General features: G+C 44.2%; 1 protein-coding gene across 4 annotated transcripts; it reads left to right on the forward strand.

The window, feature by feature from the left end:
- Positions 1-379: 379 nt before the first annotated feature.
- LOC121576394 (PHD and RING finger domain-containing protein 1) lies at positions 380-22,271 on the forward strand. Of its 4 annotated transcripts, none has more exons than XM_041889491.2 (19): positions 380-466; positions 1,237-1,409; positions 1,523-1,642; positions 1,781-1,965; positions 2,249-2,332; positions 2,627-2,760; positions 2,980-3,071; positions 6,003-6,175; positions 8,599-8,734; positions 8,826-8,950; positions 9,063-9,256; positions 9,484-9,612; positions 9,708-9,853; positions 12,603-14,355; positions 14,483-15,831; positions 16,124-16,200; positions 18,674-18,847; positions 19,262-19,390; positions 19,729-22,271. In XM_041889491.2, exons 2-19 carry the CDS (start codon positions 1,322-1,324, stop codon positions 19,891-19,893), a joined length of 5,253 nt encoding a protein of 1,750 aa, XP_041745425.2. In that variant the 5' UTR covers positions 380-466; positions 1,237-1,321; the 3' UTR covers positions 19,894-22,271. The 4 variants fall into 4 exon arrangements, with proteins under 4 accessions (XP_041745425.2, XP_041745427.2, XP_041745428.2 ...); XM_041889493.2 differs by having other exon boundaries at positions 6,003-6,160; XM_041889492.2 differs by having other exon boundaries at positions 398-466; positions 1,285-1,409.
- The last annotated feature ends 2,767 nt before the right edge of the window (positions 22,272-25,038 follow it).

Raw genomic sequence — 25,038 nt, forward strand, 5'->3', positions numbered from 1 at the left:
TGAACTGTATGATGTAGATAGGAAGAGATTGTGTGAAGGGGTTAGAGAGGCTGGTTGGGGTTTGGGTGGTGTAGTGAGAGGAGGAACAGGAATAATGAAGATAATTTCATGTGGTCCTCTGTAGCTCAATTGGTAGAGCATGGCGCTTGTAACGCCAGGGTAGTGGGTTCGATCCCCGGGACAACCCATACGTAAAAATGTATGCACACATGACTGTAAGTCGCTTTGGATAAAAGCGTCTGCTAAATGGCATATTATTATTATTATATTATTGGGCTCACAGTCCAGTACAGTAGGCGGCGGTGTATGCACCTTCAAAGTTGGATGCGATCCGCCAACCCAATCCCAAAGAAGAAGAATAAGAAGAGTGCGTTCGGCCATTTCCGTCACTCCAGCCGGCGGTGTCACTCAACAAAAATCGTGGACTGACAAATTACTCCAAACATGTCACTCACAACCGTTTAGGGTAGGTGTAAAAACACTTTGCACGTTCGAAGTAAACATTAACGTATGCCTGAATAATTAGCAATTGTACATTTATCAACATGAATGTCGCATGCACCGAACATAACGAGCTTGCAAGTTATATTTAGACTCAAGCTAATAATGGTAGCTAGCTAGCAGGCGAACGTTAGCAGGCTATTCTCCAAAAACAATGCAGCTAGCTAGCTAACATGCATTGGTTGCATAGCTAGCTAAGAATATTCCATAACTTGCATGTTTTCTTTGCAATAAGGTAACTAGCTAGGTAACAAAAGCTTATTTAAAAGTTAACCTAGTAACAACAGGCAACTCTTAGCGAGCATGTATGCACAGCAGTACATCACCACAGTCGCGCAGCGTGTTTGTTGTTATTGAGGAAACTGAAGCAACAGTTGTTAGCTAGTTAAGCTAAACAGCTACTAAAATCTAGCCATCTAATCTACGAAAACGAGAACTTGGTATACATTTTTACTTCGTTTGTCTGTCTATTGTGCTTGTTATATGGCTGGCAGACTTTAACCTTTGTGTTAAGTCTCTTGTCAATGGACTAGCTAACTGTCCACTTCAAGTGGCACTTGACTTGTGACATGCTACCTAGTTTTCATATAGCTCCTTCATGAGGTGCTAATCTGATATTTCTACAAGCGTTCTTGTTTGTAGCAGGTGTCAACACTGAGTACACAGGAAAGCTTTGTTTGCGCATGGACCAGGTGAAAAGTTGTGGCACTCATTTAAATGTAATGTATTTTCCAGCTACTGACAATTCATAAGTCTCACTTAAGCAGAGCCTTTGGGATTTAGCTAGAGATTGGTGCTGGAGGCTCTCTGATGTTCAGCCATGGACGAAGAGGACAGCCAGGATGAGCTGATCAACCGGAATGCCACCCACGGAAAAGGGAAAAGGCCAGCATTGTGGGCAATCTCAGGTATGGGCTCATATCCCCACATTTTATGACCCCCTCAAATCTTCCAATACTACTATTGGAAAGATTAGGAGAACTAACTTTGTAAGGCTGTACATTTCTTTGTCAACATCCAGATGAAGACTCAGATGAAGTTGGGGAGGAATCGGAGGAGGTAGCTTCTGACAGTGGTGAGGATGAGGAGGAGGAGGAAGAACACCTTGATGGAGAGGGAGAAGAGGAGGATGACAGTGATGGTGAGGTTATGGAGATGTAGGCCACTGTACTCATAGGAAATAATCGGTAATGGTCCATGATACACTTTTAGTACCCAAGGTATAGACCCACCACTTGAGTTTCATAACCTCTGATCAAACAACATACTTGTTCCTCAGATGAAGAAGAGGAGGATGCTGTGAAGGCGGTGGGGGGAGCGTCGGCTGACTTGGCAGGTCTGAGCTCAGACGAGGACACTGAGAAATGCCCCATCTGCCTCAACTCTTTCCACAGCCAGCCTGTGGCCACGCCAGAGAGCTGCAAGCACTACTTCTGCCTCGACTGCATCCTTGAGTGGTCCAAGGTGGGTGGGTGACATCAGAGGGGGCAAGAAGAGAGGTCAAGGCATCAAAGCCTTTTACTCACTTCGGTGTTCGTACAGACTCAAAATGATGATATTGTTGGGAGGAACTAGAAGACACTAACCTGTCAAATTGATGAGCGTCACTGAAACTATGGACAGTAGACACCACACCTCAGCTTTCACTTTCAATCCTATAAACTGAGGTTTTGTTAAGACAGACAGTCATGAAATGTTAGTGTGTCCGAATGTTGTACTTCCAAGCATGTTTTTGTTCTTTCCTCAGAATGCAAACTCCTGTCCTGTGGACAGAATAGTCTTCAATAACATCTACCTGAGAAAATGTTATGGCGGGAAAGTGCAGAAAATGGTGAGTTAAAAAAGTTAAGACTTTCTCTAGTTGAATATGTCGTATATTTGCCTTTTTTGGTCATGATTTAATGTTGTGAATGTGTTGGGTGGGGTGGGGGGGTGTCTTTGAGAGGTAGAGAAGTAGCTACTACAGATGGCATGTGTATTCCTCATGAAGGGTGTTTGATTTATTTTGTGGCAAAGAACATTAGGGTCCAAACATTGTGTATCCAAATATGGATAATGCATGGGAGCTGCAGACAGTCACTTTCCTTTCATTGCTCTATGTGCGTGTTGTGATGGTTGAGTGCAGATCACAGTGCAGAAGCCAGTGAAGGAGGGCCAGGAGGAGGTGATAGACCTGGAGCTGGAACAGACCAGCTGTGAGGTGTGTGGGGGGAGCGACCGTGAAGACCGCCTGCTGCTCTGTGACGGCTGTGATGCAGGGTGAGACACAAGCTAAACACACCACCTGATCTTTCTTGGATTTGTCCTGATTAACCATGCATTCCTGATTGTATGACATCTGGAAAATCAGAATATATTTATCTCCATCTGGTCATTAAAATGAACCCTTTTGCCTTTCCCCCTGGTTTTCTATTATGTTCTGATCATATCCATGTTAATCCCTAATTCCTAACCCTTCATTTCTGTGCACCATGGAAGGTACCACATGGAGTGCCTGACCCCCCCGCTAGATGCTGTCCCTGTGGAGGAATGGTTCTGCCCAGAGTGTCAAGCCATCAACCGCCATTCAAGTAATCATACTCAGTACTATTGAGTCATTACGTCTTCCTCTGAGAAAAAAGTTTACAATGCTCTTTGCAGAAAGCAGTAGTACAGGTATTGTACAGTACAGGTACAGTACCAGTCAAAAGTTTGGACACACGTACTCATTCCAGGGTTTTTCTTTATTTTTACTATTTTCTACATTGTAGAATAATAGTGAAGACATCAAAACTATAAAATAACACATATGGAGTCATGTAGTAACCCAAAAAGTGTTAAACAAATCAAAATATATTTGTTATTCTTCAAATAGCCACCCTTTGCCTTGATGACAGCTTTGCACACTCTTGGCATTCTCTCAACCAGCTTCACCTGGAATGCTTTTCCAACAGTCTTGAAGGAGTTCCCACATATGCTGAGCACTTGTTGGCTGCTTTTCCTTCACTCTGCGGTCCGACTCATCCTAAACCATCTCAATTGGGTTGAGATCGGGGGATTGTGGAGGCCAGGTCATCTGATGCAGCACTCCATCACTCTCCTTCTTGGTAAAATAGCCTGGAGGTGTGTTGGGTCATTGTTCTGTTGAAAAACAAGTGATAGTCCCACTAAGCGCAAACCAGATGGGATGGCGTATCGCTGCAGAATGCTGTGGTAGCCATGCTGGTTAAGTGTGCCTTGAATTCTAAATAAATCACAGACAGTGTCACTAGCAAAACACCTCCTCCTCCGTGCTTTACGGTGGGAAATACACATGCGGAGATCATCCGTTCACCCACACCGCGTCTCACAAAGACACGGTGGTTGAAACAAAAAATCTCCAATTTGGACTCCAGACCAAAGGACACATTTCCACTAGTCTATTGTCCATTGCTCGGGTTTCTTGGCCCAAGCAAGTCTCTTCTTCTTATTGGTGTACTTTAGTAGTGATTTCTTTGCAGCAATTTGACCATGAAGGCCTGATTCACACAGTCTCCTCCTCCTTACTTGAACTCTGTGAAGGATTTATTTGGGCTGCAGTTTCTGAGGCTGGTCACTAATGAACTTATCCTCTGCAGCAGCGGTAACTCTGGGTCTTCCATTCCTGTGGCGGTCCTCATTACATTTATATTTACGTCATTTAGCAGACGCTCTTATCCAGAGCGACTTACAAATTGGTGCATTCACCTTATAGCCAGTGGGATAACCACTTTACAATATGTTTTTTTTTTCTTTCTTTGGGGTGGGGTAAGTGGGGGGTAGAAGGATTACTTTATCCTATCCCAGGTATTCCTTAAAGAGGTGGGGTTTCAAGTGTCTCCGGAAGGTGGTGAGTGACTCCGCTCTCCTGGCGTCGTGAGGGAGCTTGTTCCACCATTGGGGTGCCAGAGCAGCGAACAGTTTTGACTGGGCTGAGCGGGAACTGTGCTTCCGCAGAGGTAGGGGGGCCAGCAGGCCAGAGGTGGATGAACGCAATGCCCTCGTTTGGGTGTAGGGACTGATCAGAGCCTGAAGGTACAGAGGTGTTGTTCCCCTCACAGCTCCGTAGGCAAGCACCATGGTCTTGTAGCAGATGAGAGAAAAGAAAGAAGGGATACTGGTCTGTAGTTGTTGACATCGGAGGGATCGAGTGTAGGTTTTTTGAGAAGGGGTGCAACTCTCGCTCTCTTGAAGAAGGAAGGGACATAGCCAGCGGTCAAGGATGAGTTGATGAGCGAGGTGAGGTAAGGGAGAAGGTCACCGGAGATGGTCTGGAGAAGAGAGGAGGGGATAGGGTCAAGCGGGCAGGTTGTTGGGCGGCCGGCCGTCTCAAGGATTTCATCTGGAGAGAGTGGGGAGAAAGAAGTCAAAGCATAGGGTAGGGCAGTGTGAGCAGGACCAGCAGTGTCATTTGACTTAACAAATGAGGATTGGATGTCGTCAACCTTCTTTTCAAAATGGTTGACGAAGTCATCCACAGAGAGGGAGGGGGGAGGGGGAGGAGGATTCAGCAGGGAGGAGAAGGTGGCAAAGAGCTTCCTAGGGTTAGAGGCAGATGCTTGGAATTTAGAGTGGTAGAATGTGGCTTTAGCAGCAGAAACAGAGGAAGAAAATGTAGAGTGGAGGGAGTGAAAAGATGCCAGGTCCGCAGGGAGTCTAGTTTTCCTCCATTTCCGCTCGGCTGCCCGGAGCCCAGTTCTGTGAGCTCGCAATGAGTCGTCAAGCCACGGAGAAGGACGGGAGGACCGAGCCGGCCGGGAGGATAGGGGACATAGAGAGTCAAAGGATGCAGAAAGGGAGGAGAGGAGGGTTGAGGAGTTAGAATCAGGAGATTGGAGGGAGAAGGATTGAGCAGAGGGAAGAGATGATAGGATGGAAGAGGAGAGAGTAGCGGGAGAGAGAGACAGTTTCATCATAGCGCTTGATGGTTTTTGCGACTGCACTTGAAGACACTTTCAAAGTTCTTGAGATTTTCTGTATTGACTGACCTTCATGTCTTAAAGTAATGATGGACTGTTGTTTCTCTTTGCTTATTTGAGCTGTTCTTGCCATAATATGGACTTGGTCTTTTACCAAATAGGGCTATCTTCTGTATACCCCCCCTACCTTGTCACAACACAACTGATTGGCTCAAACGCATTAAGAAGGAAAGAAATTCCACAAATTAACTTTTAGGAAGGCACACCTGTTAATTGAAATGCATTCCAGTTGACGACCTCATGAAGCTGGTTGAGAGAATGCCAAGAGTGTGCAAAGCTGTCATCAAGGCAAAGGGTGGCTATTTGAAGAATCTCAAATATATATATTTTTTGATTTGTTTAACACTTTTTTGCTTACTACATGATTCCATATGGGTTATTTCAGAATTTTGATATCTTCACTATTATTCTACAATGTAAAAATAAAGAAAAAACGTTGAATGAGTAGGTGTGTCCAAACTTTTGACTGGTAGTGTAAGTCCTTTTACCAAGATCCCAGAGCTCATCAATGTTCCTGCTCCTCAGGGGGTTCAGCGGAGCAGAGCGACGCGGAGAGTCTGAGCAGCTCCCGTCCTACCACCAGCCACTCCCGCACCACCACGACGGGCCCCACCCGGGCCATCGCCCGCACCCAGCAAAGCGAGAGGGTCCGCGCCAGTGTCAACCGCCACCGCATCACCCAGGCACGCACTGCACAGGTTTGGCATGAGGCGTGTTGCTTCCTACTGGCTTCTTTGTTCTCCCTCACTGCACTCCGCTCCTCACCACTAGTGTCAGCATCCCTTACTCTGTAGCACCGAAGATTGTTTAGTGAGCAGCATGATAATGTACTTACAGTATGAAAAATTATGTTACCCATGTTTCCCTCCTGGGTTTTGAATTTGTATTTATTATGGATCCCCTCTTCCTGGGGTCCAGCAAAATTAAGGCAGTTCGTACAATTTAAAAAACATTACAATACAGTCACAGATTTCACAACACACTGTGTGCCCTCAGGCCCCTACTCCACCACTACCACATATCTACAGTACAAAAATCCATGTGTACGTGTGTGTATAGTGCGTATGTTATCGTGTGTGTATGCATGTGTCTGCGCCTATGTTTGTGTTGCTTCACAGTCCCTGCTGTTCCATAAGGTGTTTTTTTAATCTGTTTTTTTAAATCTAATTTTACTGGTTGCATCAGTTACTTGATGTGGAATATAGTTCTATGTAGTCATGGCTCTATGTAGTACTGTGCGCCTCCCATAGTCTGTTCTGGACTTGGGAACTGTGAAGAGACCTCTGGTGGCATGTCTTGTGGGGTATGCATGGGTGATCGAGCTGTGTGCCAGTAGCTCAAACAAGACAGCTCGGTGCACCCAACATGTCAACACCTCTCATAAACACAAGTAATGATGAAGTAAATCTCTCCTCCACTTTGAACCAGGAGAGATCAACATGCATATTATTAATATTAGCTCTCTGTGTACATCCAAGGGCCAGCTGTGCTGCCCTGTTCTGAGCCAATTGCAATTTTCCTAAGTCCTTTTTTGTGGCACCTGACCACACGACTGAACAGTAGTCCAGGTGTGACAAAACTAGGGCCTGTAGGACCTGCCTTGTTGATAGTGCTGTTAAGAAGGTAGAGCAGCGCTTTATTATGGACATACTTCTCCCCATCTTAGCTACTGTTGTATCAATATGTTTTGACCATGACAGTTTACAATTCAGGGTTACTCCAAGCAGTTTAGTCACCTCAACTTGCTCAATTTCCACATGATTTATTACAATATTTAGTTGAGGTTTAGGGTTAAGTGAATGATTTGTCCCATATACAATGCTTTTAGTTTTAGAAATATTTAGGACTAACTTATTCCTTGCCACCCACTCTGAAACTAACTGCAACTCTTTGTTAAGGTTGCAGTCATTTCAGTTGCTGTAGTAGCTGACATGTATAGTGTTGAGTCATCCGTATACATAGACACTCTGGCTTTACTCAAAGCCAGTGGCATGTCATTAGTAAAGATTGAACAAAGTAATGGGCCTAGACAGCTGCCCTGGGGAATTCCTGATTCTACCTGGATTATGTTGGAGAGGCTTCCATTAAAGAACACCCTCTGTGTTCTGTTAGACAGGTAACTCTGTATCCACAATATAGCAGGTGGAGTAAAGCCATAACACATACGTTTTTCCAGCAGCAGACTATGATCGTTAATGTCAAAAGCCGCACTGAAGTCTAACAAAACACCCCCTACAATATTTGTATCATCAATTTCTCTCAGCCAATCAGTCATTTGTGTAAGTGCTGTGCTTGTTGAATGTCCTTCTCTATAAGCATGCTGAAAGTTTGTTGTCAATTTATTTACTGTAAAATAGCATTGTATCTGGTCAAACACTATTATTTCCAATAGTTTACTAAGGGTTGGTAACAGGTTAATTGGTCGGCTATTTGAGCTAGTGAAGGGGGCTTTACTATTTTTAGGTAGTGGAATGACTTTTGCTTCCCTCCAGGCCTGGGGGCACACACATTCTAGTAGGCTTAAATTGACAATATGGCAAGTAGGAGTGGCAATATCATCCGCTATTATCCTCAGTAATTTTCCATCCAAGTTGTCAGACCCCGGTGGCTTGTCATTGTTGATAGACAACAATAATTTTTTCACCTCTTTCACACTCACTTTACGGATTTCAAAATTACAATGCTTGTCTTTCATAATTTGGTCAGATATACTTGGATGTGTAGTGTCAGCAATTGTTGCTGGCATGACATTCTTAAGTTTGCTTATCTTGCCAATGAAAAAATCATTAAAGTAGTTGGCAATATCAGTTGGTTTTGTGATGAATGAGCCATCTGATTCAATGAATGTTGATACGTGTATGATGGGTATTTCTATGTAGTATTGTATTACATAACATTTGATGAATGATGACTATGTTATTTTGTCTCGTTTGAATGCGCTACTTGCACCAAGTAACATTTGACATGCAGGAATAGAATAGAGAGTCAGAGAGAGGTGGCTCTTTAGAGTGATGCTGCCTCTCATCAGACGGCTGTGAAGGTCATGTCAAGTAAAGCATGTCTATAGACAAAATAGACAACAGAGAATCAGTAGAGTGATGCAGTGTACCTCTGGTCTCAGATTGCCCCCAGTTTTCTGATGCCACAGTCCACCTGGCTGGATGACACTATCAACGCAGTAGTGGCAGGACTCAACACAGCTGTGTACATACGGGACCTCACACCTCGCGCTCCATCCAGCCGACGACGCAGGACAGGTGAACACACACACACACACACACACACACACACACACACACACAACCTATCTGGGTTGTTAAAAGAGATGCATTTGCTCTGTGCCCACAGTGAAGCGCAGGAAAGGCAAGAGTAAGAGGTCATCGCCTGCCACGGGTGGTAAGGGCAAAGCTGCAGGCACTGGGGTGAAGAGGAGGAAACGGAGAGTGAGGAGGACCAAGTCTAGAAGGAAACTGGTGAGACTTTACATTTAGCAAGTATAGCAGGAAATGTATAGTACCTACAACAGAATGATAGGAGTGCTCATGTGCAATCTGTCTGTATGTATGTTTGCGTGTGTGTTTCTAGGTGGTGAAGAAGGAGCCTACGTCTCGTGGTCGTATAGCCCATAGCCTTGGGATAGGGAAGCCCAAACAGGGCTCGTCCCTTCCCTCTGTGTACCGGCCTACAGAAACCACTCTGGGCAGTATGAGAGCTGACATAGGAGCTGCTTCGCTCTCTGTCTATGGAGACCCCTATGACCTGGACCCCTTCACTGACAGGTCTGTCTCAGGCAGAACTCACAACCATAAGATAACGTAGTACTTTATTAATCCAGAGAGTGAAAATCTCCAGCTAATGCTGGCACAACACTGAACATATAGACAACATAATACTTTTAAACAAAACCATGAATTAAAAAAATTAAAAAACTCAGAAAATAACAGGCAATTGTGGAATGGACCCCAACCCTGTTCTGAATGTTGATTGGTTGTTGATCCCACCCCAGGAATGAAGAGGAGGAAGAGCATGCCTTGGCCACAACATCACTGCTGGAGGCCAAGAGGCGTGGCTTATCTCGCTCCGCCCTCCGCTCGCACCAGCCTGTGGCTCGACCAATCACTGCTGGCCTCTCCAGGTACACCTTCTCATCTCCTCCCACGTTATATTGTTATGTAGCTCACATCCTTCAATATGGTACATGTCTGACCTGTGGTTGCCATGGTGTTGTAGGCGGGGCCCAAGCCTGCTCCAGGTGGAGGAGGTGGCCCCAGTGCCTGACCTACTGGGCAGCATCCTATCAGGACAGAGCATGCTGCTGATGGACAGCTCAGACGTGGTCATCAACAGAGACGGATCTCTCAAGGCTACCAAACCAGGTGGGCTGCTAGGGTTTTTTCCTTTCTTTAGTTCAATCTCTTGTCCTTTCTCTTTCTTTCTGTTAATATTTTTCTTGTTCTGTATCTAATACCTGGCTATTCAAGAACTAGTGAACGTTTTATTTAGGGCTGACCCCATTTAGTCGACTGGTTGATTGTTTGGTCGATAGGCTGTTGGTCGACCAAGATTTCTTTAGTCAAGTGGTCGCAATTTTATTTTATTTTTCATGGTGCACAAGACACCACTGATTTGCGCCTGTCTCAGTGGACTAATCCATTACGGAGGCCACGGGGACGGCACAGTCCATCACTCTAAGACGTGATACTGAAATTGTATATGGTTATATTATGTAAAAATAATGGTGCAACACTAATAAATCTAATATTATTTTATAACAAATGTGCTTTCTCCCGCATTGGGTATGGTCGCTGTCCACAGTTCTGAAACATAATCTTCAGTGAGCTGTAGAATTGCCGCCTTTCCCTATGTTGCTTTGTGTATATTACCTAAATTAACCAGCATATTGGGATTGAGAGCAACAAAACACCACATCTGTCATTTTAGTCCCATCCGAATCTGCCATGTCAGTAATTTGTACATGGCAGGAGAGTAACAATTCCAGCCAGAATAACCTACGTTTTTTTGGCGAACTCCAATGTCTGAGTTTGACAGGTGTTGCTCACGGTTTGAGCAAGAAAACAATAACTGATTCGATAAATTGAACGAAGTGCTGCGCATAGCCTATATATGAATCAACTTTCACAGTGAATGCTTTTGTTCATATGTTTTGTGCGTATGAATAGAATATTGCCAAATGCATCAGTAAAAATGATTGCGCCTATTTAATGTAACCCTTGCTGTTAATAGATCGCAAAGCAGCATACAACTGACCTAAACGTTTGGGAATGATAAGTTCACTTTCGCATCCATAGCCTTAAAACGCATCTCAGGTGCAAGTGCGCTGTTTAGCTCACATCTGAAGGTTGTGGGGCATTTAGTGCGTCTACTGCAGATCGCTAAAATATCCTATGATCACACTTCCTCAATGCAAATAATTTGGCAACACTATACCAAAGATGGTTTGGTATGGTTTTGAAACGTGGGAACCAAGCTCGAGTTATCAGTGTAGCCCTGTTATCGTCTCGACTTGTTGAAATATCTTCACGCCTAGAAAAAACCTCCACCCTCAATAACTGTCAATTTATTGGAAAAAAGAATTACAGGGGGCAATTTAGAAAAAATTAATCCTGTCCGGCTCGTCCTCTGGAATAACGGAGATTCTGGGGTAATAATTACATAGTAAAAAAGTTCTCTAGTAATACGAGTCCCGTGCGAATAGGGCTTAGCCTAATTGTCTAAGAAAATTGAGGAGAGCGCAAACCCCAACTTAATTAGGTCTATAATCTTCTTATTGTTATTATTACAATCATTTATGATCATCATTATAAAAAGTAATGTCGTTATCATTAGTAGGCTTTGTACAGTAACCTTGTATAACACCATTGAGCTTTAGGCCTAAGAGCGCGTCCTGTTTAGTCTTAATACCGTAACTTACTTAGGCTTATATTTCAATATGTAGGCTACTGTATCAATCAATCATTCATTCATTCATTCATTCATTCGTTCATGCCATCACACAGCATATGAGACATTCATGCTTTGAAATGCAATCAATCATTTTAGTTTTAAAATTAAATAACAAAGGGAGCTTTGAATAAATAAACCGCAGTTCACGAATGCATGCAACTGTTTTTAGTATGCTGTAATAAAGGCTTTATATATATATTTTTTACATTAGAACAGACACTAGTACACTTATTTATTTAATGTTAACACTGTTCCAAATGGTCAGAAAAAATTATAATATTGTAATCTAACAGCAACTGTTTGGCACACAATGCTCACTCAACGCTTGCTCCTATACCCTCCTTTTTCTTCATCTCCAGAAGTTTCCACAACTAAGTCAAATGTCTTCCACAGATCTGACTTCCCCTTTCCCTCCTGAGCAACCAGTAAACTGCCTGTTTCAAGTTTCTTTTTCACGTCCTCCGCATCCATTTTGCTGTTGACATTACTGTGTTCGGAGTTTGTTATAACCAATTTATTGATGTGATTATGATAGGCTATAGGTCAGGCCCTATTGGTCACATGCATGTGACGCTTACATGTTTCACGTAAAGAGAGCAAGGGTTGAGGGAATAGGGAATATTTTTCCTAAACAAATTAGGAATTTCGGTAAAATAACTTTTCAGTCAGAAATGTGTAAGAAACTAAATGGCTGAAATTATGTTGCAGCTTCAGCACGGACAGCGTGCTGTGCTGTGCTGTGCTGTGGTGCCTTTTCACTGCAGTAGGGAGGAGAGCGAGACAACGTGCGCCAGTCACACAGGCACTCGCTGTCATTCTTTTTAACAAAGTGTGAACATCGGGCTCTTTCTTGAGTCATTTGTGTGTCTTAATTATTTAATCAAACAGTGTGCTTAAAGCATCAGACAAGCTCAGTGCATATGTAGTTGGTTTTATTCAAACACATAGGGTGTGTCTGTCTATATCTGGAAAAATACGTTTAAACATTTAGACCAATTGATTGGTTGAAGTAACAGGACGACTCTCGTCGACCAAGATTTTTTATAGTCGGGGACAGCCCTAGTTTTATTGTTTGTCAACCATTGATTTTGAAGTCTGTTGGATTCTGTGTTGTACAGCAGAAAAGGGTTAGTAAATGGTTGTCTTCTGTTTGTATTGTAGTGGGTGTGTCGTCTTCGTCCAGGCTGGGCAGCAGTAGGAGCAGCAGCTCTGGTGAATCAGTAGCCCAGCACCACTCAGGGATGTCCCCTAACCCAGCAGCAGCCAGCTCTCTCTCTCTCCCCACTAACGGAGACCTGGTGGTGGGACCCTCCTGTAGTCCCCTGAACAGGCCCTCTTTCTCCCTCAGCTCCCCAGGGCCCTGCCTGTCCCCTCTCACCCCCTCATCCCCATGCCCAGCCAGCCACAGCCAGACTCCCCCGCCTCCCAGACCCAGCCCTAGTCCTGGACACAGCCACTGGGGGGCCACTGGTGTACGACTCCCCCATGGGACCCAGAGGGAAGCCACCTCTACCTCCCCTCCTACCCCAGACTTTCGGTCACGAGGGAGGGAGACCGTGCCACCACAGCCCCAGGCTAAGAAGGCCGCCCCTAAACCAGTATGGGAAGCACCAGTATCGGTGCTTCCCAGGATACCAAAGATAAAACGGGAGAGTGGTGTGCTAACGAATGGCAGCGCCAGTAGAGGGGGGAGTAGTAGCAGTGCTAATGGTAGTGGTAGTAATGGCTTCCCTGAGGCCTGTGTGAACAGCCTGGGTGGTAACAGGGGTAGGCAGCCAAGTGTGGACAAGCAGCAGCAGGGCAGGACAGAGGGCCAGACCCAGAGACAGAGACCAGAGCGAGCAGGCTCTTCGTCAGCCTTCTCCAACTCCTTTTCCTCTTCCTCTGGTTCCACTGCCAACCCGGCATTGGCATCCACGGTGTGCTTCCGGATCAACGCCAGTGGCAATGCGTGGCACGCCCGGCAGCTTAGCAATGCCTCTGCAATGGTTCCCGCCGGCAACAGTGAAGAACCACTGTCCACGGAAGAAGAGGAGGCGAAGAGGAGAAGAGAGGAGCGCAGCAGCAGGCCCCTGACCACCTCACACACACGGGTCAAAGAGGAGGAGGGGGATATATACGACCCTTTCCACCCAACAGGCTCAGACTCCAATGCCTCAGAAAGCGAAGCAGAGAGCCATGCTGGGGGGAAACCATACATGGCGCACAAGGAAGGTGCCAGCCACCAGGTGAAAGCTGAGGCACTGGAGAGTAGTGTGTCACTGGAGAGGGATGAGGGCTCAGGAGAATGTCTGGATGTGAAGAGCGAGCCAGGCACTGCGAAGCCTGGTCACGGCCCACACAACACACCCAGGTCTGGGATGACTGGCACCAGCACACCCCTGTCCCAGAGCCAGGTCCCTGTGAAGAGGGAGAGGAAAGAGCCAGGGGGTGAGAATGGGCAGACAGGCAACAGTAGAGAGCCCCAGAACCAGAAAACTGCTCCTTTCTCCTCCAGCTCAGCCTCCAGCCACCACAGCAACAGGATGGTGAAGACTGAGATCAAGTCAGAGCCCCAGGACAGCCCCCCCAGGTCCCCATCCAGGTCTAAATCACACTCCAGGCCCTCAGGCCAGGGGAGGAAAACATCCAAAGGTGGGGGGTCTTCCACGGAGCGGCGGTCTGCCTCAAATAGCCCGGAGGCAGGCAGGAAGGGAGGAGACAAGGCCCTGGAACAGCGAGGGAGGAAGAGAGGAGACGAGGGGGGTAGGAGAGGAGAAGAAGAGGGGGGAGAGAGGAGGTCCAGGCGTTCGGAATCGAGGGAGAGGAGACGGCTTCGTTCCCCATCAGACAGCTCCACCTCTGATGCCTCTGAGAAGTCTCGCAAGATGACGAGACGGTCACGCTCGCGCTCCAAAGACAGGAGGCGCTCCAGGTAATAATGTAATTCTGTGATAATGTCAATTCTGTGTGCAGTGATTTTGTGGTCTTTTAATAATAATATAAAATGTATTCTAGTGTATACTGTTAATATAATAGCTAATATTATTATTTTGATTTAGGTCGAGGTCAGGGTCGGGCTCTAGCAGCAGAGAGCAGTCCAAGAGTAGGAAGCAGAAGAGATGGAGCAGGGAGAGGAACGACAGCAGAGGGAGTGAGAGAGAGAAGGGTCGGCCATCAAAGGACAAGAAGCGAGGTCGCTCGCAGTCTCGCTCGCGGTCCAGGTCCAGGGAGAGGAGGAAAGACCACTCACGATCACAACCATCGTCCTCTGGGTCAAAAAACAGGGTTGAGGTGCGGTCAAAAGACAAGAAGAGGCCGAGGTCCAGGTCGCAGTCCAGAGAGAGGAGGAAAGAAGAGGGGTCGTCACAGGGCACACACAGACCACCAGGGTCTTCCTCAACCACCTCCTCCAAAGAGCTAAAAGAACAGACAGAGAAGATAAAGGAAAAAGTGCTTTCCTGTGTCGCTCTAAAAGAGGAGAGAGAGGCTAAAGAAGAGAGAAAAGAGCGAGAGATCAAAAAACAGATGCCTTCCTCTTCTTTAGGACTCAAACCTCTCTCTGTCTCTGAGGTGAAAAAGGAGAGTGACGGCAATGAATTTAGAACAGAGAAGCACGCCTCTCTCTCAGCAAAACTGCTCAAGGAGTCTAAGCTGCTCAAAGAAATAAAAAAAGAGATACCGTCTGCCTTTGATATGTTCGAAGAATCACTGGATAGTAAACCAATCAAGAAAGAAAAACCTCTGTCAATGTTCAATGAGTTCAAGGACTTGCAAGAGCACAAGGAGATCAAAAAAGAAAAACCTTCCCCACTCATAAACGAGGCGTGCGCCCTCTCCACCTCAGACGTAACAGATCAGAAAGACCAGGCATTAAAGGAAACCATCAAGACTGAGCCCATCTGGCCTGAGCTGCCTCAACACCTGACCTCCATCATCCCTGCTCCCCCCACAGGCCAACCCAGCCCCAGCTTCTCAACACTCTGCACCAACCCTGTCCCTGCGCCTCCTCAGGCTGCAGTGATTACAGCCGGCCAGCAGGTGGCCCCATCCCTGCCTCTTCCAGTACCAAAGGCCCTCACAGAGACCCCTCCATCTGTCCAACCCATCTCAGTGAACCCAGTGAAGGAAGAGGTAGAGGAGCATTCAGACTATGAACTTGATGACATGGACGTGGACATGATGCTGGACAGTCTGGACTCTGTGAAGAGTGAGAAAGCAGAGCCAGGAGGAGAGAAAGGGGAGGCTGAGGTCAAAGAGGAGAAGGAGGGAGAAGGGAAGGATAAGGAGGGGAAGACTGGGGGAGAACCAGTGGCAGTCACACCAGGCGCTAAGGCCAAACCCTCGGTGAAGAGGGTCACCTGGAACCTGCAGGAACCAGATGGACCACAGCCAGAGAAGACTGGGAGTAGTGTGTATTATTGTACATTTTCAAATGTTCTACGTTTTTTATTCTTATTATTGTCGAGAGGTGAACCTCCATGTAAGCATTTCATTGTACTGTGTACACCAAGTGTTCCTGTGCATATGACAAAGAAACTTAATTTACCACAATCTGGATTGACCCAATCAGAGCCCTTACGTGTTGTATTACATAAATATACTTTTTCTAGTCAGCTGTTTGACTCAGATTCAGAAACGACCTCTTATTCACATAACACAGAGAGGGTCATAGCTTGTGTGTTTTTTTTTCTCTGTCTCAGAGCTGGCCCTCTACAAACTGAAGCTCAAACAGGAGGGAGCTCGCAGACCTGCCTCCTCCGCCCAGGCCTCCAATCAGGTACGGCTCAGCCACCTCCTCACACAAACCCTCTCCTTACTTCTCAGAAACATAGATGCATTAGGTTGGCCTTGCCTACTTACCTAGATAACTATTTTGTGCGTAGCTTCAGGCCTCTACCGCTGTATGCTGCCTTTCTTTCCTGCTAATATGTACACTGAACAAAAATATAAACGCAACATGTAAAGTGTTGGTTTCATGAGCTGAAATAAAAAAAAAAAAAAATGTTCCATACACACAAAAGCTTATTTCTCTCAAATGTTGTGCACAAATTTGTTTACATCCCTGTTAGTGAGCATTTCTCCTTTGTCAAGATAATCCATCCACCTGACAGGTGTGGCATATCAAGAAGCTGATTAAACAGCATGATCATTACACAGGTGCAGCTTTTGCCACAGATGTCTCAAATTCTGATTGGCTGGGCCTTGCTCCCCATTGTGTGGGCCTGGCTGCCAAGTGGTGGGCCTATGCCCACCCATGGCTGCACCCCTGGCTAGTCATGTGAAATCCATAGATTAGGGCCTAATTTATTTATTTCAATTGACTGATTTCCTTATATGAACTGTAACTCAGTAAAATCTTTGAAATTGTTGCATGTTGTGTTCATTTTTTTGTTCAGTATATTTATGATCAATGTTCCCTCTAATTTTTTTCGGCCCTGAGCAAATTTGAGGTCTGCTGAGGGCAAACTTGAACATTGTGAAAATTCTGTGCAACATCTAGCGCGCGTTTACCGTGAACACTGAGGCTGTACCCGCTTTAAGTTAGTTTTAACAGTGGCCAAGTAGGCTACTATGGCTATTTGATCATAATGTAGGCCTACCAGAGTGGCCTACCATCAAAAACAATGGACAAAATGCATCCCATAACATTTTAAGATGGAAATAGTTGTTCTATCATTCAGCCTACAGTAGCAGCCAATGTGTTCAATGTAGGCCTACATTTCATGATACTTTTGAGAAAAAAAACATGCAGGGCTTGACCATTAACCTGTTTATCCACTTGTCCTTCAGACAAGGGGGTGACTGAAAATGTTGTTGTGTTGTTTGATGCAAGAAACCACTTTACAAAATAAAATGTATTATTATTCCCATACCATTATTACAGAGAATCAGACAAATTATGCTACGCTCTGCCTATTGGCTACTTAACTTATTCAAGCCTGTTTCAAAATACAACACTTCCCCTTTAACTTGCTTTTCAAAGATGTCTAGAAATGTACACTTTTGTGCTCTTGTAGGAAGAAATCAGTCCCCTTTTGCTGACTACAAATGATCTATAACTGGGCTAATAACTCACTAACTAGCAAAGGATATGAACAAAATGTGCACACGTGGCTACATGCAGTTCTTGCTTTGATCTCAAAACAAGCGCATACCACAGCTGTAAACACAGTCCAGTTCAAAGGAAATGGCACAGATCCATATACGGCAATGGTTTATTTGCATATAGGTCTACAGCAGGTCTGATTGGTTATGCCGCACGGGTCTGTGTTGAGGATGGGCTGAGTCGTGCGCAATAGAATCCTACTCCGAAGCGTTCTGCCAACAGCAAAATCTCTTGCATATATCATTTGTTTCGGTATGTTGCATTGAAAGTGGCTAATATTGCGTTGATTCGATCACAATTGCCACAGTAAAGGGAAACTCTAGAAAGTTGAGTGAGTTCAATATCGTGCTTCTCTCCTTGCGCTCTAGTCCCGGGGGAGCTGTGTGGCAGTCTCGGGGCTACTGTGCGCCTGAGCAGGTGTGCAGTTTAGAGGGAACATTGGTTATGATCAATCAGTATGGAATTCACTATGAAATGGCACCTAGTCACGGCATCATACTGCCGGCCGGTCGGTCATGTTAATGATATCAAGTAGACGTTCTGTGGATCTTTACAGATATCTGTGATTTAGTGCTCCAAAACATTCATCACAAAATGTTCCTGTAATTAACATGCACCTCTCCTAAAAGGCCACAGGGTGGCAGACTGTCTTTTTTGACTCGGAGAGCAGTTGTTGTGGCTGTCAGCGTAAAGCCAGTGCAGATCACATGGGCTAATAGAGAGATCATGTGACAGAAACTGGAACTGATAAAGGAGCGTTTTACTGTGAAATGAAAGTAGAAGCCTTGCTGGGAAAATCGAAACTGTAGAATGGAGGACTGTTACACGTCAGAGGCTTTTATGTGCTGGTAATACCATAGCAAAATAACACATATTCCTGCTAGGTCTCGATGAGACAATAGATGGTTGAGATTTATGCCCATGTTTATTTCATTAGTTGGGTAATATTGCTGTTGTGATTTAAGAACATGAAATACAAAAGTTACAATTAAAACGTTAATATTGTACTGTAATTTACCATCACCTCAAATCTTTGCGTAATTCTTTCCTTAACATAAATGCACAATTTACGTGAACATTTAATTTGCGCACATAATTTCAAATTGGGATTCAATCCATAGTCAGTAAACCTTCCCACCCATAGGAGGCTGCCTTGGGTGCTACGTCACTCACTGACCCAAAGGTCCAGAGCACCAAGAGGGGCAGTGTGTCTGTATTGCTGCCCAGTGAGCCCTCCAGCTCCAACAGTCTACCACAAGTAGGGCAGAGGGAACCCAATGAAGCCCTGGGAGAGGATGATGCTTCCAGAAATGATAATGTGAGTCTGAGAGAAAGGAAAATTATGTTCTTCAAATGTATCAATGCACACTTGGGTGATATCTGTGTGTATACAGTGCATTCGGAAAGTATTCAGACCCCTTGACTTTTTCCACATTTTTGTTACATTACAGCCTTATTCTAAAATGGTTTAAATTATTTTTTTGCCCCATCAATGTCCATTGTTTTTGCTTTGCAATTATGGGGTATTGTGTGTAGATTGATGAAGAAGAAATAGAATTGAATCAATTTTAGAATAAGGCTGTAATATAACAAAATGTGGAAAAAGTCAAGGGGTCTGAATACTTTCTGAATGCACTGTATACATGTCCTTGTATACTTCTTGCCAACAAATGACCAGTCCCCTTCATAGCGTAGTAGTGTATATTGACTAATCCCCGGTGTCTATCCTCAGTACATAAAAAAGATTCACATGCAGGAGAGAGCCATAAAGGAGGTGAAGCTGGCTATCAAGCCCTTCTACCAGAAGAAAGACATCACTAAGGATGAGTACAAGGAAATCGTACGCAAGGCTGTCCAGAAGGTACACCTGATCATTGGCTCAAAGTGTTGTCATGTGGTTTGCAATTCCGAATTAAAATGAGTTTTTATGGGAACTGGAGAACATGCACATAATAATGAAACCAAAGATGTTTATCATGAGTCAATCTTTGGATCAAGTGTCTTTCATTGGTTGATGTAGGGGCTTGTCCCAACCTGTGCAATATGAGAGTTTAGATTTACGAGAGTCTTCCACTAATTCTTGCAGTACATGATGAAAGACAGCCATTGTGTTTCACTGTGGATGTAAATAAAATAATTTGACTGTTTGTAAATTGCTGACCTAACTTGCATGTGATTTATTTTCCATTGTGATTCCAGGTCTGCCACAGTAAGAGCGGGGAGATCAACCCAGTGAAAGTGGCCAACCTGGTCAAAGCCTACGTGGACAAATACAAACACGCCAGGAAACACAGGAAAGGAGAGGATGGAGGGAAGACAGAGGAGGCAGAAACTGATAGAACAAACGATCCAGAGACCCCATGAGGACCCCCCATTCCTCCACATGCACTGGATACTCAGCCATTCTCAGCCAGTTTCACTCATTTTACGATTTCTGTTATCAAATCATGTCACAGGTTTTTAGGGGACTCAAGCAAGGGCTTAGAGAAATAGTGCCTCCAAATTTGAGGTTTTCTTCATTGTTTTTTTTGGTGTGATAAAGTTATGTTCTGTCCATAGTAATTCACTGTTTCACAAAATCATGGAAGAGACGTTTCGTTGAAAGAAGATGTGGAAGTAACTTTTAGTGCACCCTATGTGGTCTGGCACTTTGATTACCACTGACTGCCAAGCATCTGTTTTGAATTGAATTTATTTCAAGGTTCACCCAGGGTCAGACCATGTAGATGTACTTTGTTGGTCAAGCTTGGTCTACTCTGTACGTGGCTAGCACAGAGATTCTGTCTTAAAGAGACAGCTCTCAGTCAGATAGCCTTTCAATCAAGAGAGGCTGAGGAATAATGTGAAGCAGCTATTTCTGCAGGCAAAATCTCTGAATAGAAGCAGTGCTGGCTTTTTATTTTTTATCTTTTCGGTGGTAGAGGGGTATTTATCTGTGGCATGAGTCCTAATTTTTTGGTGTGAGAAAGCTTAATGCCGTCATTGACATAGAAGAAGAAAAGAACACCACAATGTAGAAAAATACCAGTATGTAGTAGAAAATAATAGAAAATAAGAAAAAGTATAAACAATTATTTCTGATTTTAGATTTGGTGTAAATATTGATTTTGAATTATCAGTATGTACGCCCTTCCAGTTGAGTTAGCTGCCTACCGGGAATTCACAAATGTATATTGTGAATGGTTCTGGATTAAGTTTGTTGTTTTTGTGAATGTTTCTGTGCTATGGGACTGTGGGTCCGATGGAGTGCTGGTTGACCATACAGTATGTGGCTCTGCACATAGCGGCTGTCCTCCTCTGGTGCTCAGATTGTCAATGCTCCTCTGGTCTCTATTGGCAGAATACTAACTTGAGATGAGGGCACACAACTCAGACTTCCTCAAAAAATCTCCCATTGATAATCAATGCATGGTTGTTGAGAAAGTTTCAGTTGTGTACATTTTCTCAAATTTGGACTAGGCTCAAAGTGTCTACTGGTTTTAATCCTACCTTTCCATCAGGTTTTGATTAAGACAGGAAACCAGGTGAGGTGACTGCAATCATCAGCTTTAGTTTATCAATTGACCAGTCATTTGCCAATGATTAGTGAAAACCAGCAGACACTGGAGTTTATATACATTTTGTGAATTCTGCACCTTCACCTGTGTTTTCTCTTAGTTTATAGGTAGTCTAGAACAATTGGCTAGTCCTGTTGTATATTTGTAGCAGGCTAACTAGTCAAATGACAAAGGATATCATGCCTGTCTTGCAGCCTAATCAATGTTTTTCCCATTTCTTCACACATTCACACTTGATTATGAACTCAGCTAGTTGCTCACATTTCTTCTGAAAGATTTAGTTTGATTCCAAAAGCTTATTTTCCAGTTTGAATAATGTGCAATAACCCTTATTCTTGACACTGGTTGGCCACAGTTTGTTCTTTGTCGCAAACAAACTAGATTTGTTTTAGTCCTTGAAAATATTGCCACACTTGTAGTTGCGAGCTTGGAAATTGTTAATCAAGTAATAGTCCATAATCCTAGTCAAGGCCAGGATGTTTTTGATGACCACATGACCTGACAAAAACTCCTAACAAGGGGCCAAAGGATTTCCTAGTCAGGTGGAGTGGGTGGGAGAAACCCCTGGCCCTAGTCATACTGTATGCAATTCATGCCATCCGTAATCATGGTTTCTCATTGGTGGAAGTGGTTGGCTTCCTTCCTGCTAATGAATACTTCTTACAACTGTACCTGGAAACGGTTGGCCTTCTCTACTCATTTTCAAATACTTTATTTGTAGAAAGGTGCGTAAAAGATATCCCTGTCTTTTCCTTTTTGTCATTTGCATGTGCCCATTCTGTGTGTGTAGTAGAATGGGTGTGTGTGGACCTGCTTTGGACTGGGCCCTGTTTTGTCCTACACCTATATTCAAATTTCAAATCGATCCCTAGATTATATCCCCTTGGCACTTCTATAGACCTGAAAGGATTGGATAGGTGTATCAGAGGGCCAGATGGAGTTATTACCAAATTGTGTATACTGTACCTACAGTATCTGATCCTTTCAGATCTACTTGAAGTGTCTAGGGGTTGATTGGAATTGAGCATACATACTTTGTTTTTGAGAGGAGTGGAGAAAGGAAATGCTTGAGTTAAATGTATTTTGTTTGTGTTTCTCCATTTACTTGATCTTCTAGGACAAGTGGTTTAGAGGGAACACAAAATTATAACTAAGTAAAATAAAATACAATATTGTCCCAATTTACTTTTTTTGTGGTGTTCATGTTTTACTAATATGGAAAATTAAGGGGTGGGGGCTAAGATATATTTTGTGACTGAATGGGCAACATTTTGGAAAGGAACCCACTAACATAATATTTAACAGGATATTACTCATCTTTACAGAAGCAGTTAATCTCAAACTGTGATGAAATTATGAGATAAGGCTGGATATTTCACCAGGGTGATGGGTTATATTAATTCAATTTCAATTCCTGTCAACTGTTAAAGCTAGAATCCGCAGTTGCTACATCAATTTTTGGACGTATAAATTAATTATATATATAAACCCATTGTTTCTTGAAGAATATAACTTATAAATGCCTCATGAGCTTAGTTCAACTGTCGTACCCCATCAGAACCCAAAATATAAGCTTGTTTTACTCCAATGTAAACAAACACTGTATAGCCTCAAAACATGGTTAAAACTATCATTTTGATATCATGGATGGTCATCCATAGCTCTCTGTCTATGAATTTGAGAGTGGTTACATTTCTCCAGGCCCATCCTTCAGCTTTTTACCAAAACGGGCGGTGTGTCCCTTTATCGTTTCAACTGTGCATTCTAGCTTTAAAACAGCCATTACATTTCTCCATAGGAATTAATTTTAAAGCCTGAATTTACTGGAATTAAGGTGGAAACCCCAACCCTGCTATAGGTTTCTCTTTGTAATGGTTTATTGCTCTAACTGAGCCAGTGGAGAGGGTTCTCTTTCCGTCTGGCCGCTCTGTGCTATTCTTACTGCTGCCTTGACTATCTCACTGGGCCTGGAGGTCCCACTCGACTGTTTGTACATATTTATCTGGAACAATGTATTTAATAAAAAATACTGAAAACTATTCTCTATTGGTATTTCTCACCATTGAAATAAAAACATTTTAGATAAATCCCAGGGTATTATTTTGGTGTCGCAAAGCTTTTATCTAAATTATCAAATATATTTAAAAGCTCTCTTCAGTGTTTATACAAGGCTACAACAAACTCAACCCTACCAAACTTAGTGTCTTAAGTATCTTTATCCAAACATACCCTCCCCTTTATCATAGCAAATGTTACTTATGTTAAGCATGATCACTTTGACCGATCTACTGTGATATGAACGTTTGAATGTTTTGAAGAAAGATCGGGCCTTAATGACCATGTAGTCTGAAAATCTCCACCCGGCAAAGCCAGAAGAGGTTTGGCCACCACTCGGAGCCTAGTTCCTCTAGGTCTCTTCCTAGGTTCCTGCCTTTCTAGGGAGTTTTTCCTAGCCACTGTGCTTCTGCATTGCTTGCTCTTTGGGGTTTTAGGCTGGGTAGCACTTTGTGACAACTGCTAAAGTAAAAATTGCTTTATTAAAATACATTTGATTAATAGTAACATCTATGATAAGGTGTTTAGTCTCGAGGTTTTGCTCGCCTGAGGTAGAGTATTTTATGATAAGCTGTAGACCACACTATTTACCAAGAGAGTTTTCATCTATATTTTTCATAGCTGTCTATTTACCACCACAAACCAATGCTGGCATTAAGATTGCACTGAATGAGTTGTACAAGGCCATAAATCAACAGGAAAACGCACATCCAGATGCAGCGCTCCTAGTGGCCGGGGACTTTAATGCAGGGAAACTTAAATCCGTTCTACCTAATTTCTACCAGCATGTTAAATGTGCAACCAGAGGAAAAAAAACTCTAGACCACCTTTACTCCACACACAGAGACGCATACAAAGCTCTCCCTCGCCCTCCATTTGGCAAATCTGACCATAACTCTATCCTCCTGATTCCTGCTTATAAGCAAAAACTGAAGCAGGAAGCACCAGTGACTCGGTTAATAAAAAAGTGGTCAGATGACGCAGATGCTAAGCTACAGGACTGTTTTGCTAGCACAGACTGGAACATGTTCCGGGATTCTTCAGACAGCATTGAGGAGTACACCACATCAGTCACTGGCTTCATCAATAAGTGCATCGATGATGTCGTCCCCACAGTGACCGTACGTACATACCCCCAACCAGAAGCCATGGATTACAGGAAACATCCGCACTGAGCTAAAGGGTAGAGCTGCCGCTTTCAAGGAACGGGACTCTAACCCGGACGCTTATAAGAAATCCCGCTATGACCTCCGACGAACCATCAAACAGGCAAAGAGTCAATACAGGACTAAGATTGAATCGTACTACACTGGCTCTGACGCTCGTCGGATGTGGCAGGGCTTGAAAACTATTACAGACTACAAAGGGAAGCACAGCCGCGAGCTGCCCAGTGACACAAGCCTACCAGACGAGCTAAACCACTTCTATGCTCGCTTCGAGGCAAGCAACACTGAAGCATGCATGAGAGCACCAGCTGTTCCGGATGACTATGTGATCACGCTCTCCGTAGCCGATGTGAGTAAGACTTTTAAGCAGGTCAACATTCACAAGGCCGCAGGGCCAGACGGATTACCAGGACGTGTACTCCGAGCATGTGCTGACCAACTGGCAAGTGTCTTCATTTTCAACATGTCCCTGACAGAGTCTGTAATACCAACATGTTTCAAGCAGACCACCATAGTCCCCGTGCCCAAGGACTCTAAGATAACCTGCCTAAATGACTACCGACCCGTAGCACTGACGTCTGTAGCCATGAAGTGCTTTGAAAGGCTGGTCATGGCTCACATCAACAGCATTATCCCAGAAACCCTAGACCCACTCCAATTTGCATACCGCCCCAACAGATCCACAGATGATGCAATCTCTATTGCACTCCACACTGCCCTTTCCCACCTGG

The sequence above is a fragment of the Coregonus clupeaformis genome, chromosome 11, assembly GCF_020615455.1.
Source record: "Coregonus clupeaformis isolate EN_2021a chromosome 11, ASM2061545v1, whole genome shotgun sequence".
In the NCBI taxonomy this organism is placed as follows: Eukaryota; Metazoa; Chordata; class Actinopteri; order Salmoniformes; family Salmonidae; genus Coregonus; species Coregonus clupeaformis.

Coding starts and splice junctions, on each gene's coding strand:
- LOC121576394 (XM_041889491.2), top strand. CDS start 1,322: ATGGACGAAGAGGACAGCCAGGATGAGCTGATCAACCGGAATGCCACC. Junction 2,333..2,626: donor GCGGGAAAGTGCAGAAAATG/GTGAGTTAAAAA, acceptor GGTTGAGTGCAG/ATCACAGTGCAGAAGCCAGT. Junction 8,951..9,062: donor CCAAGTCTAGAAGGAAACTG/GTGAGACTTTAC, acceptor GTGTGTTTCTAG/GTGGTGAAGAAGGAGCCTAC.